This window comes from Artemia sp. Qi Xiang Cuo, chromosome 14 (assembly GCF_049724085.1).
Source record: "Artemia sp. Qi Xiang Cuo chromosome 14, ASM4972408v1, whole genome shotgun sequence".
In the NCBI taxonomy this organism is placed as follows: domain Eukaryota; kingdom Metazoa; phylum Arthropoda; class Branchiopoda; order Anostraca; family Artemiidae; genus Artemia; species Artemia sp. Qi Xiang Cuo.
The window spans coordinates 57,893,653-57,906,209 of record NC_142807.1 but is presented as its reverse complement, the minus strand read 5'-3'; the positions used below and the strand labels follow the sequence as shown (position 1 = coordinate 57,906,209).

Sequence of the window (12,557 nt, the reverse complement as noted above, 5' to 3'; positions counted from 1 at the left end):
CTGACCCCCCCCTTCCATGTAACTAAAATCAAAGTGAATCCAAAATAAAGACACCGAGATAAAAAAAAAAAAAAAATCTTATTAATTAATAAATTTAAACGAAAAACCCGTTTTCAGAATTTCAATCAAATTGAACAATAACGCAAAAAATGAACAAAACAAAAAAAAAAAACCTACGGATATTACGAGGTGTTGAGAGTGAGTGGAATATGCAACTTCTATTGGATATTAAGACGTCAATTGACCCTGAGTGAGAAGGAGGCATGGGAGGCATGGGCGCATGATCAGAAGAAGAAGAAGAATATGGAGAATTAATAGTCTTTTTGTTTGTTTACCCGAATATTTAACAAGTACCATTTTTCCACACCAGCCACAAAACTCAATTCCTCCTAGAATTATTTAAACTAAATAGTTATCGCTGCCTCGCACAGAAAGTTCGCAAAAACACGATAGCCTTATTTATAGTGAAGCGTTTCTTAGCCGTATGTTTACCCAAATATTTAACACGTACCATTTTTCAACACCATCCACAAAACTCAATTCCTCCTAGAATTATTTAAACTAAAGACTTACCCCCGCCTCAAAAATAATTTTAATAAATAATAAATTTACATTTTTATTTTCTAATGATGACAATAATATTTAACAAGTACCAATTTTCCACACCCGCCACAAAACTCAATTCCTCCTAGAATTATTTAAACTAAATAGTTATCCCAGCCTCGCACAGAAAGTTCAGAAATACACTAGAGCCTTATTTATAGTGAAGCGTTTCTTAGAAGTATGTTTACACAAATATTCAGCACTTACCATTTTTCAACCCCATCCACAAAACTCAATTCCTCCTATAAATATTTAAACTAAATACTTACCCCCGCCTCCAACAGAAAGTTCAGAAAGACGCACTAGCCTTATTTATAGTCGAATGTTTACCCTAATATTTAACAAGTACCATTTTTCCACACCAGCCACAAAACTCAATTCCTCCTAGAATTATTTAAACTAATTAGTTATCCCTGCCTCGCACAGAAAGTTCAGAAAGACACAATAGCCTTATTTATAGTGAAGAGTTTCTTAGTCGTATGTTTACCCAAATATTAAACAAGTACCATTTTTAAACACCATCCACAAAACTCAATTCCTCCTATAATTATTTAAACTAAATACTTACCCTCGCCTCCAACAGAAAGTTCAAAAAGACGCAATAGCCTTATATGATAAAAAAAACATTAGCAAAAATAACATCAAATAATCTACCAATCATGAAACTACCACAAATCAGCATCGATAAATAAATGAAACCCTAAATGAACCGAAATTACAATTATGGCTGTTTTAGGCTACAACTCTTCCACTTTCCCATTATCTGCTTTAACTTCACTTCTTGAGTGTGTCCGAAAGTAACCATAACTCTAAAAAAGAATTTTAATAATTATAGATACATGAAAATGATTGGGCTTTATACGCTGATTCCAAATACATAAATTTCCTTAGGTTTAATGTCGAGGAGGTATTCTTTAACTGAAATCCCTGTACAACTAAACCCCCCATGCAATTGAACCCTCGTGCTCCTGAGCCCTCCTGCAACTCGACCCCGTTTAACTAAATCTCCGTGTAACTGTACCCTAGCCCCCGCCCCCCCCCCATTAACTGAAATCTCATGCAACTCAACCCTCCCTGCAACCTATCTCCCTCAAACCACTTTTCAGTCATTTCCCGTGAAATTGACAATACGCTCCAAAACATCACTTGTGTATTATACAGTACCCTATCATCCCTTCTCCTCCAAATCGCCAATCTCGCCCCCCCGTTCACCTGAATCCCTCCATTTAAGTGAACCCCAGTAAAACCGAAACCCAGGACAACTGAACCCCCATCCAATTGAAACCTCGTGCTACTGAACCCTCATGCAATTCGACCTCGTTTAACTAAACCTCCGTGTAACTGTACCCGCCCCCCGTTAACTGAACTCTCATGCAACTCAACCCTCCATGCAACCCATCTCCCACAAAACACTTTTAAGTCATTTCTCGTTAAATTGACAATACGCTCCAAAACATCACTTGCGTATTATACGGTACACTATCATCCCATCTCCTCCAAATCGCAAATCACAGTACCCTCTTTTTTTGCAAAGGTTCATCAAACACTTCCGATTGTAAAAGCATTAAAAAAAAATTCCCATTCACTAATTACCCCTTTTTTGCAAATACTCGCATATCCCATTACCCCTTTTTTTTTTGCAAAAGGTTAATCAAACATATCCGATTGTAAAAGTATTATGAAATTTTCCAATTACTAATTACCCTTTTTTTTTATTCAAATCTTAATCACCAATCAAGTTATACTCTGTGGTTTGGGTTTACCACTAAAAAAAGACACTGAACTTTTGAAATTACGCAAATCCTATCGGCAAAGAGTGTAATGACCTGCAAAATTAACAGAAAAAACTGTTTGGTACGGGGGCCCCAGCAAATTCAAAAGATGGTATATACTGGCGGGGAGGGGGCTAGTTACTCTACGATCTTTTTGGTCACTTAAAAAGGGCACTAGAACTTTTAATTTTTGTTCAAATGAGCCCTCTCACGAGATTCTAGGATCAATGGGTCGACACATCCACTCTTGGGGAAAACAGCAACAACAACAAAAAAACAAATAAACACGCGTCCGTGATCTTTCTTCTGGCAAAAAAAAGAAGAAAATTTCACATTTTTGCAGATAAAGCTTGAAACCTCTACAGTAGGGTTTTCCGATACGCCGAATCTAATGGTGCAATTTTCATGAATATTCTTTGAATTTTAGGGGATGTTTCCTCTTTTTTCGAAAATCAAGAAAATTATCTCAGGCTTGTAGCCTTTAATGGGCAACATTAAACTTGATGAAATTTAGATATTTGAAATCAGCATAATAAGTAGATTTTTTTCATATATCTATTGTCATCATTCCCTTTTTTTAGAGTTTCGGTTACTATTGACCCGGGTCGCTCCTTACTTAAAGTTCGTTACCAAGAACTGTTTGAAAAGAAATATACAAGTCAAGTTTTTGCTAAAACGCTTAAATTGACAATACAAAAGCACTCCTTTACGCAGGAGTTCTGATTTCCTGAACGCAAGAGGAGTGGCAGGAATCTTTTTAGGCATGCCTTCAATGTACTCTGAAGGTTTAAATCCTACCCCTCCAAGTTTCCCAAAAATTAAGCTATGTGATAAATGTTTGTTACTTTTACTGATGAACAATGCACCTTTACACTTGTGAATAATTAATCAGCTCAAACCTCCTCAAGACTTTCCCCTCCAATAAGCTTTAAATTATTAAAAAGCCTGCAAAGAAAAATGCTATGGATAAGTTTTGTCCCCCTAAAATAGAACTACGAATGCCAAAAGACTAAACCAGAGAAAAACAGAGAAATCACTTGTAAAAAAAAAATGTTGTGCCTCAAAGCTTTTGTTCCTAGTAGTGGCTTAAAATTTCATGCAAAAAAGCTAAGTTTCGTGTTCTTCTTACAAGCTCAAAATTTGACATGCTGGCAATGGGCGAATCAAAGAACGGGTAAAGACGCCAATTATTTGACTATTGTTTCTGAAAAACATTTAGGAATAATATTATTGGCTTACGAAAATGTATCTAAAAATTAAACCAATAAAAGTAAAGCTCCCTTTTAACCCGGAAATAAATGGCAATAATCTCTCGTTTCCGCTTTGGCTAAACGTTATCTGCTTATTCGAGTAGTTTCATTGACCTATAAACATGTCTTTCCTGAAAGCTGCTGGCTCTAGTTTAAATAGTTAAAATGCCCAGTTCACGCTTCAGAAATTGGAAAGCAAATGACAAAGCCTTGTGACCATCAATTTGAAAGTTTCGCGAAGCAGCAAAGAAACCATGCGCTATCCACATTTCCCTAGAAATGACATCGACGAGCGCTCTTCCGAGATTAGTAAACATCGGAGATATTCCAATAACGAAGTGTTTTTTTCTTGTTTTTCTAAAGTGGGATGTAATAATGGGCTCAAGATATGAGCGTGCGCAATTGAAAAAATATGGAGCTCAATCAAAGAGAATAGGATTTGCACCCCGATTGCGTGATTTAACCTCTGGGGATGCCCCTTGGGGCGCTGAAGGTTTGAAAAAAACATTATCTATTTTAATTATACTGTATAATGTGATTGATAATATAAGTTTTATAATATCAATTACCCACCTAATTTTGAATATTTACTACCATGCAAATACAAAGGTTGCGGTATTTACGTCTGTATACTGGTAGAGCATTGACCAACACAAAAGAATGATTCACTAGTCCTGAATCCCTTCAATATATGAGTTCTGAAAATAGAGCTTCTAAACGGTGCTGGGCAAGAATGTAAAATACTGAAAGGATTTAAATATTTTCCCCACCCTTTCTGGCTTCCATTAATTCTTCGGTTTAATACGGGAACAAAAATATTGAAATTGAAATTGTTTAAATGATCAATTGAATTAAGAGCCATAAATTCAAAGCCACTATCTAAAAGATAAATCTATGTGGGTAGTTTGGCATTTTACACACAAAAGTAAAGAACCCCTTTTTCTGATATTTGTGTCTGTCAAACGTCCACAAAAATAAAGTTAAGTTACGAACCTAATGTTTCAGACTCTTATACTAATGAAAACACGACACACTCTTTTCGTCTAGAACCCCTAGGCTAATAAAATTTCTAGACGCAATAAGTAATCACACATATTTTTAAAATTTATATTTAAAAATTGGTCTAATTAAAATCACCCTTTATTTTAGTTTTATCTGGAACTACAAAGTTTACATTAAAATCATAAGTAGTCCCTAAAGTTTGAGCTCTAACCTAAAAAAGAAACTTCTAATTCAAGCTCCATATCTTTATTAAAGGATATCAATCAATGGAAAACCTTCTTATGATGAAAATCCAAAAATAAAATTTCACTCATGTGATTTTCCGAAAGGAAAAAATAATTTTTAGAAAATATAAATTATATTGCTTTCTTTTTAATGGCTTGACATGCTAGGACTTTTATTGATGTTTCTATACTTTATTGGTCTAAAATAGATACTTGGAAAACGTTACCTTTTTTTGTAAAAAACTAACCAAAATGTTTGTACGCATATGCTCTTCGAACGCTCCGAGAAAACCCTGTGTTTTTAGGACTCCCTGGACTCCTTAGGACTCCTGGATCTTCGTTTTGTAAATAAATAGTAAGAATTCCCTTTGCCTTATTGAATAGTTGTGATGGTTTGCATAAGAATTAAAGAGAGATGAGATGAATATAATTTCAATAAAGCGATGGAAGAAAATAAAAGAAAAAAACAAACATAAAAACTTTAAATAATAAAAATTCGAATATTTTAACTCCACCTCCAGGAGCCTTTATCAACTGGGAAAAAAGGAAGAAAATTAGGTTAAATAATCTAAAAAAAGAAGAAAAACTACACAAAAAAGAAAAAAAACAAATACATAAAACTCACTTCCAAAACTTAATAACTTAATAGCTTGTCTGTTGTTTTGTCTTTTTCTTTAGGTGATTTAACTTAATTTTTTTTCTGTTTTCCGCGTTGATTAAGACTCCCGAACGTGGAGTCGAAATATTCGATTTTTATTTTGTTGTTTTTTGTTGTTGTTTCTTTTTTTTTCGTCCCTTTGTTTTGTTTGAATCATTTCCGTTTTTTCACCCTTTAATTTGTAAATGGAAAGGCAGTGTAGTCTAAGAAATTATTAATGGTTAGAATACTTTTGTAGATTTGTAAGATCATCAATAACCTACATGTAAGATATAATAGCTGCATAAGGTAAATTTGATTGGAAATAGAATGGCAATGTTGGTCCATTGACAAACGCTTAGAAATGGGAAAACCTCAAAGAGAGTAAAAAACAAACAGCTAAGACAAAATGAAAAATAAGGTCTCTTTATTTTACTGATAGTTGCCCTCGGTGTTGAAAAAATAGGGAAAAATATACAAGATTTAAAACAATCCTTGAACAGCGTTTTAAACAAAAAATTTAATATTCAAAACAAAGAAAATAATAATACAAAAACAGCTTGAAGTCAAATTAAAAGAGCCATGCCCTTTTTCGCTGAAATTTAAATAAAATTTATTAGTCGAGTCATTATATATTCTTTGCTTATGATTTGATGAATCGGTTCTAGGTCTTCATACGTTCTTCCCTTTCTCAAAATAAAAGAAACGTTTTCTAGCTACATACATTACAGCACTGAATACAAAAATTTCAAAAACAAAATCGCCCTCTATTTAGATATGCCATAATTCAAAACCTCTATTTAAAATTTTTAACTAAACCACCCCTTTACATTCACACTTATCCCTGCTTACTTGTTGTTCCACTTTTTTTCTAGTGGATTACTTCCTTAGATCTCAAGGTTGTTCCCTCATATCCTCAGCTTTTGTCAATACGTATTTCCGATCTATCGATTATTGTCTCTAGTGCGTTCCCCCTGCGAAGGACTAATCATTCAATTATTCTGCTTATTCTTCTGCTCTGTTAAAATAGTCTGTATATGAACATTTCCAAAGAAGATGATTGTTATGATGATGGCGATGATAAACGTATGATGCCTAATCTTATATTCTTGCCGAATTGAGGCTGATTTTATTTTGAAAATTAATATAAAGAATAAAAAAAGCTATTCAAAGAAAAGGAAATTTTCACAATCAAACCTAAAATGAGCATAAATAAAGTATTTTAATAATTTAATTCCCGGAGCACAACAGATGCAGTATGGACCTTAACTTCGCTCCGAAGTGTGATTAGGTAATTAAGGTAATAATGTAATAATGGTAATAATAAGGTAATAAGGTAAGGTAATAGGTGTAATAAAGGTAATAATATATAAGGTAATAAAGGTAAAAATAATAAGGTAATAGCTGTAATAAAGGTAATAAGGTAATAATGAAAACATAAATCGACAGAAATGATAGGCAACGAATGTATAAATGAAGCCCAAAACAAACAAAAATTACGATGAATAATCAGGTAAAACATATATATAACAGACAAGGACGCAACCAGGGGGGGGGGGTAGGTGGTTAACCCCGTGTTTGTCCGACTCCTAACAAACATAATATCAACCATTTTTCGATGCGTTTTTAATTTTTTTTTTGTACCCACTTCTCCCCCTAAAAACATTCTTATGTAAAAATCCCCCCCGCAGCCGAAAAAAATCCTGCATTCGATACTGACAAGAGATATCCAGCAATGGATGAACAGATGTAACGTAAGGCAAAGCAGAAATTATAATGAATGATCAACTCCGACTTAAGACGAAAAGAGATTGCTACAGATAAGAGTAGACTATCTACTTTTAACCTTCTAAAGACCAGAGCGTCATTTATGCTTTACTGAAAACGCAGGGTTGCCACTGTCCGGGATTAAGCCCGGGTTTCCGGGATTTCTTTTTTGCAGTCCGGGATTTTTTTTGTGTCTGGGTTTTTCGGGATTTTTTGTAAAAAAAAAAACCGGGATTTTTTGCTAAAAACCGGGATTTTTGCTAAAAACCAAGACTTTTAATTAAAAAGAGATTTTCAATGATTTTGGCTGATAGTCTACGACTATCACGATCCAAAGACGAGCGGTGAATTCAAAACAAAACAGCTAGGATCTTCTTTTCTTGTCATTGTAGTTCATTTTGCCCCATGTAAGGCCTCGGGCAAAGTTAATCTCGGAAAAGGTAAATAAAAAGCATACGGCATTATACTTATTCTGTTCAAAAGTATACTTATTTCAAAAGGATTCTTTTGTAAGACGAATGATAGTTCTGCTGTCTGCTTCTTGATTGGCGAGAGTTTTGCCATACAGAAAAGCAGGTATGTTAAAAGGGAAAGGGACATGTGAAGACGTAATAAAAGGCAACTTTTATCGCTTGCCAAGTCATATTGAATATTAGCCCGCGTCCACACTATCCATTTTCTGGAAAAGTGGGACGGAGATCTTGGAATGTAGACACGTCTTCCGTCCCATTTTTACGTTTTATGTGCAGGAAGAATCAGAGGGTTAGAAAATGGAAAAAAGGGACGGAAGCGGTAGTGTGCACATCTTTTTTGGAAAAATGCCAGAAGAAGGAGACGATTAGACACGATAAGTGATGAATAAAAACAGTTGTCTAAGATGGTTTTGAATAGAAAAAAGGTAAACTGTCCAACTGAAGCTCCAAATTTGTTTTCTATAGGTTTTGGCTCAGAAAAACAGATTTGATGGGGATAGCGCTGATAAATTTGTACAGATATCTTCTGAAAAAAAAACATCAAGTTTTTGAAAAAACTGCCTAGTCTGGACGACTATTCCTTTTTCCAGATTTCTGTCCCATTTTCCAGAAATCGGATAGTCTGGACGCGCTATATGGCTGCGAAGCGTGACGTCAGTTATTGGGCGGGAAATTCAAATAACGATGAAACGTATATGCATCGACACGTTTTCTCGGAACTTTGGCGAATTGCTTTGGACTAAAATATTTGTCGTAGATCCTACTAATTCACCAGAACGTTTTCACAGAAATAATACTAGGAATATTGACAATCAGCTGTTAGTTACAACTAGAAGCCACGTTTCACCGTACTCCGAATTACGCGTTTTGATTTTTACGTCATTAAAAATCGGGATTTTACTTTTGAGCTGGTGGCAACCCTGATCTTAATACATATTGCAATTTCTTGTTTTGGCGTTCATATTTTCAATGTATGCGAGTCATGCTTTAAAAATCTATTTTCAAGTTGAATCTCGGTTAAATATAGTTTGAAAATCATTTTGTAGATAAATGAAAAACTAAAAAAAAAGTTTTATTGAAATTGTACAAGTTGAAATGTAATTTAAAATCTATATATCGATTGAAATAGTTTAATAATAAATTCTTATAAATACTGTTTAAGTTTTGAACCTTTTTCTTTAACGTCATTTATTATCAAATACTATTTTTTTTAGCCTCAATAGTGAGATCCAGATAACGCCGGTCTCTCTAGATTGAGGCTGCAATTAGTATATCCTGGGTTGCCACCGTCAGTGGGATCAGAGTTACCACTGAACTTAATAATAAATATCATCTCTTAGAATAAATCACCAAAACGCGAATTGACTGAAACTTCATAGTCAAGGTTGCCACCGTCCGGGATTAATCCCGGTTTTCTGGAATTTTTTTTTTTGCAGTCCGGGATTTCCAGAATTTTTTAATTAAAAAGAGATTTTCAACAATTTTGTCTGATAGTCTACTTTTTTTTCTGTATGATTTCACGAATATTCTCTGTTTACGTCTGTTCCCTCTGGAATTGTGTTTTTACACTGGGGCAACGATTTTTTCGTTCGGGATTTGACATTTGAAAATTTGACTCCAATGTAACGACAAGCGGCGAATTCAAAACAAAAACAGCGAGGATTTTCTTTTCTTGTCATTGTAGTTCATTTCGCCCCGTGTAATGCCTCGGGCAAAGTTAATCTCAGAAAAGGTAATTAAAAAGCGTACGGCATTATACTTATTCTGTTCAAAAGGATACTTATTTCGAAAGGATTCTTTTGTAAGACGTATGATAGTTCCGCTGTCCGCTTCTTGATTGGCGAGACTTTTGCTAAACAGAAAAGCAGGTATAGTAAAAGGGAAAGGGACGTGTGAAGACGTGATAGAAGGAAACTTTTACCGCTTGCCAAGCGATATTGAATATTAGCGCGTCCAAACTATCCATTTTCTGAAAAAATTAGACGGAAATCTTGGAATGTAGACAGGTCTCCCGTCCCATTTTTATGTGTTCTGGGCAGGAGGCATCAGAGGGTCGGAAAATGGAAAAATAGGGCGGAAGTGGTAGTGTGGACACTTTTTTTGTAAAAAATGCCAGAAGAAGGAGACGATTAGAAAAACAGATTTGATGGGGATAGCGCCGATAAATTTGTACAAATATCTTCTGAAAAAAACACCAAGTTTTTGAAAAGACCACCTAGTCCGGACGACTATTTCTTTTTCCAGATTTCCGTCCCATTTTCCAGAAATTGGATAGTCTGGACGCGTTATATGGCTGCGAAGCGTGACGTCAATTCTTGGTTTTTCGCAAATTTGGTGAATTACTTTGGCCTAAAATATTTTTCGTAGATCCTACTAGTCCACCAGAACGTTTTCACAGAAATAATACTAGGAATATTGACAATTAGTTACAACTAGAAACCACGTTTCACCGTACTTGGAATTATGCGTTTTGATCTTTACGTCATCACTGTGCAGCCCTATGTTGTATAGTCTAAAAACCGTGTTCCGGGATTTTCCGGGATTTTTTTAGAAGAAAAATCAGGATTTTATTTTTGAGCTGGTGGCAACCCTGTGAAAACGTCTTGTGCTTCAATTAGTATGTCTTTGTTTGTCTTAATTGCAACATAAACGACTTAAATAAAAAAACACTGTCATATGTCTAATTAAGATGCACAAAGCAAAAGCTGCCGAAAGTAATACCATAAAGTTAAGTTACCTGCAGCTCTCTATAAAGGTTTAGTTTCGTTTGCGCTTTACTGAAAACGATATGTATTTTGAAGAGTATGGTTTTTATTAGTTAAAACATTAACAACAACAATAAAAATCACGGTAATAATTAAGATTAGAGGAGTTTAAATAATTAAATTTGGACTTTCAAATTAATTTTACTATTTTAAAAGACAATTTTTTTTTAAAAGGTAGAATAAGATTTCCTTTTGATTCCATTTCATTCAAAAATACAGTTTGAAGAAAAGTTAGAAAAAATACAGTTTCAAACGTTTGAAGAAAAGTTAGTAATACATGACGTAATATTTTGAATTAACAAATCAATGTATTATTTGCCAATCACTTCTCTATAATTACTATGCATGGATAAAAATTTACTGCATAACAGGCTAACAACACTAGATTGACTGAATAAAATATAATAATACTAGTTCCTGAAGTATAAGCAATTTTTGGCTTTCAATTTTGTAATGAAAATAAAAATTGCTCAAAATATGTTTTGTTTTCAGTAAAGTGCAAATGACGCTCTAGCCATTAGATGGTTTATTAAATAATTTGTTGTTGCTGACATTTGACGAATAAAAACATAATTCATATATAACGTTTTTCAATATGTACGAGAATAACATTGCTGCGGATAAAGTAGAAAGTGAAGTTAGTAGCTGGTTCCGTATTAAATTAGGAGATAACCTGGGCTGCGTCCTATACCCGTCTATATGAATCATTTTTGATGAACTTCGTCCTAAGGAGCACAGCAAAGGCAATGGGAAACACATAATCAACTGGGGAAGGAACACTCTCCTAGACTTAGAATATGCTGATGATCTAAGGATCCTAGATTGAAATGCTGACAAAATGAAAGAATTTTTGGAGGTTTTGAAATTTCATTTTGCGAGAATTAATTTGAAGGATATTTACAGGAAGACTAAGTCGCTAAAATTGGGAATAAGTGAGGTGGAAGGGGTGATATTAGGTAGCAAGAAGATCAGTCAATTAGATAGTTTTATTTACCTGGATAGTATTATTATTAAAAATGGTGTGTGCAGTGAAGATGTTAAGAGTAGAATAGCTTAACCCCAGGGTGTTTTTTCACAGTTGAAAAAAGTCTGGAAGAATAGGAGGATAAGTCTGCAAACCAATATTAGAATATTGAAAGGTACAGTGCAGAAAGTGGTCAAGTATGGTTCTGAAGCGGGGGCACTCCGAAAGGCAGAGGAGGATTTGCTATATTTTTTTCCCTTAGAAATTGCGCACGGATTGTTTTGGGTGCCTGAATGTCTGACCGTATCGCAAATGACTGTACGTACCCGTAAATGACTGACCGTAAGTTGTTTGAAAAATGTGTTTAGTTCCGCTTTCTAGGCATATAATGGGAGAAAGGTTGAAATGGCTAGGACACGTTCACCGGATGAAGGATGAAATATCGCCAAAGATAGTCCTTATCGGCTTACCATTCAAGGGCCAGATCGTCCCCGGCCAAACGGAACCAGGGCCAAACAAAAAGCAGATTACCCCCAAATGGGGTGGGAGAATGTGGTAAAGAAAGATTTAAGGTAAATTGGAACTTGTTTTAAGGGTGTAAAGAAGAATTTTTTTTGTAGATTGGGATGGATGAGGAGCGTGTGCATCTGTGTTAGCCCTGTGTGGCTTGATACTGCAGTGAGTTGTTAGTTGTAGTAGTTTTACAGTAAAGTCTTAAAATCACGTTAATTGCCTTAGCATGTTTTCAGTAAGCTGTGAAACATACCAAGAAATCATGGCAAAAATCACCAAAGCTATAAAGGGTTTGTTTACAGCTCTGCCATTTGACTCTACCATAGTCGTATTTTGCAGACGATAGGTTTAATCCGTGACCGAGGTGACAAAGATAAGGCTATCGAAATAAAATCCCAAGTGATTAAAGTTAGAGAATTTTGGTTCTTGCAGCTTAAGACCTTAAAAGTACAAATATACAAGGAAATAAAAATTTCGAGAAAAAACAGAACAACGAATCTATGGCCAGGACAAACAAAAGAAAGGCCAACAGATATTTCATCTGTATAAAACTAGCCATTTTCAGTGCTAAAACGGAAAGAATCCAA

General features: G+C 34.7%; 1 protein-coding gene across 1 annotated transcript in view; it reads left to right on the top strand.

Annotated features, from left to right (window-relative positions):
- The first annotated feature begins 3,971 nt into the window (after window positions 1-3,971).
- Window positions 3,972-12,557, top strand: part of LOC148944688 (protein SSUH2 homolog) — a 265,586-nt gene continuing 257,000 nt past the window's right edge. The window contains exon 1 of the mRNA XM_089100140.1: window positions 3,972-4,118. Coding sequence (XP_088956266.1) covers window positions 4,001-4,118 — 118 coding nt within the window. The 5' untranslated portion in view covers window positions 3,972-4,000. The remainder of the gene's footprint in view (window positions 4,119-12,557) is intronic.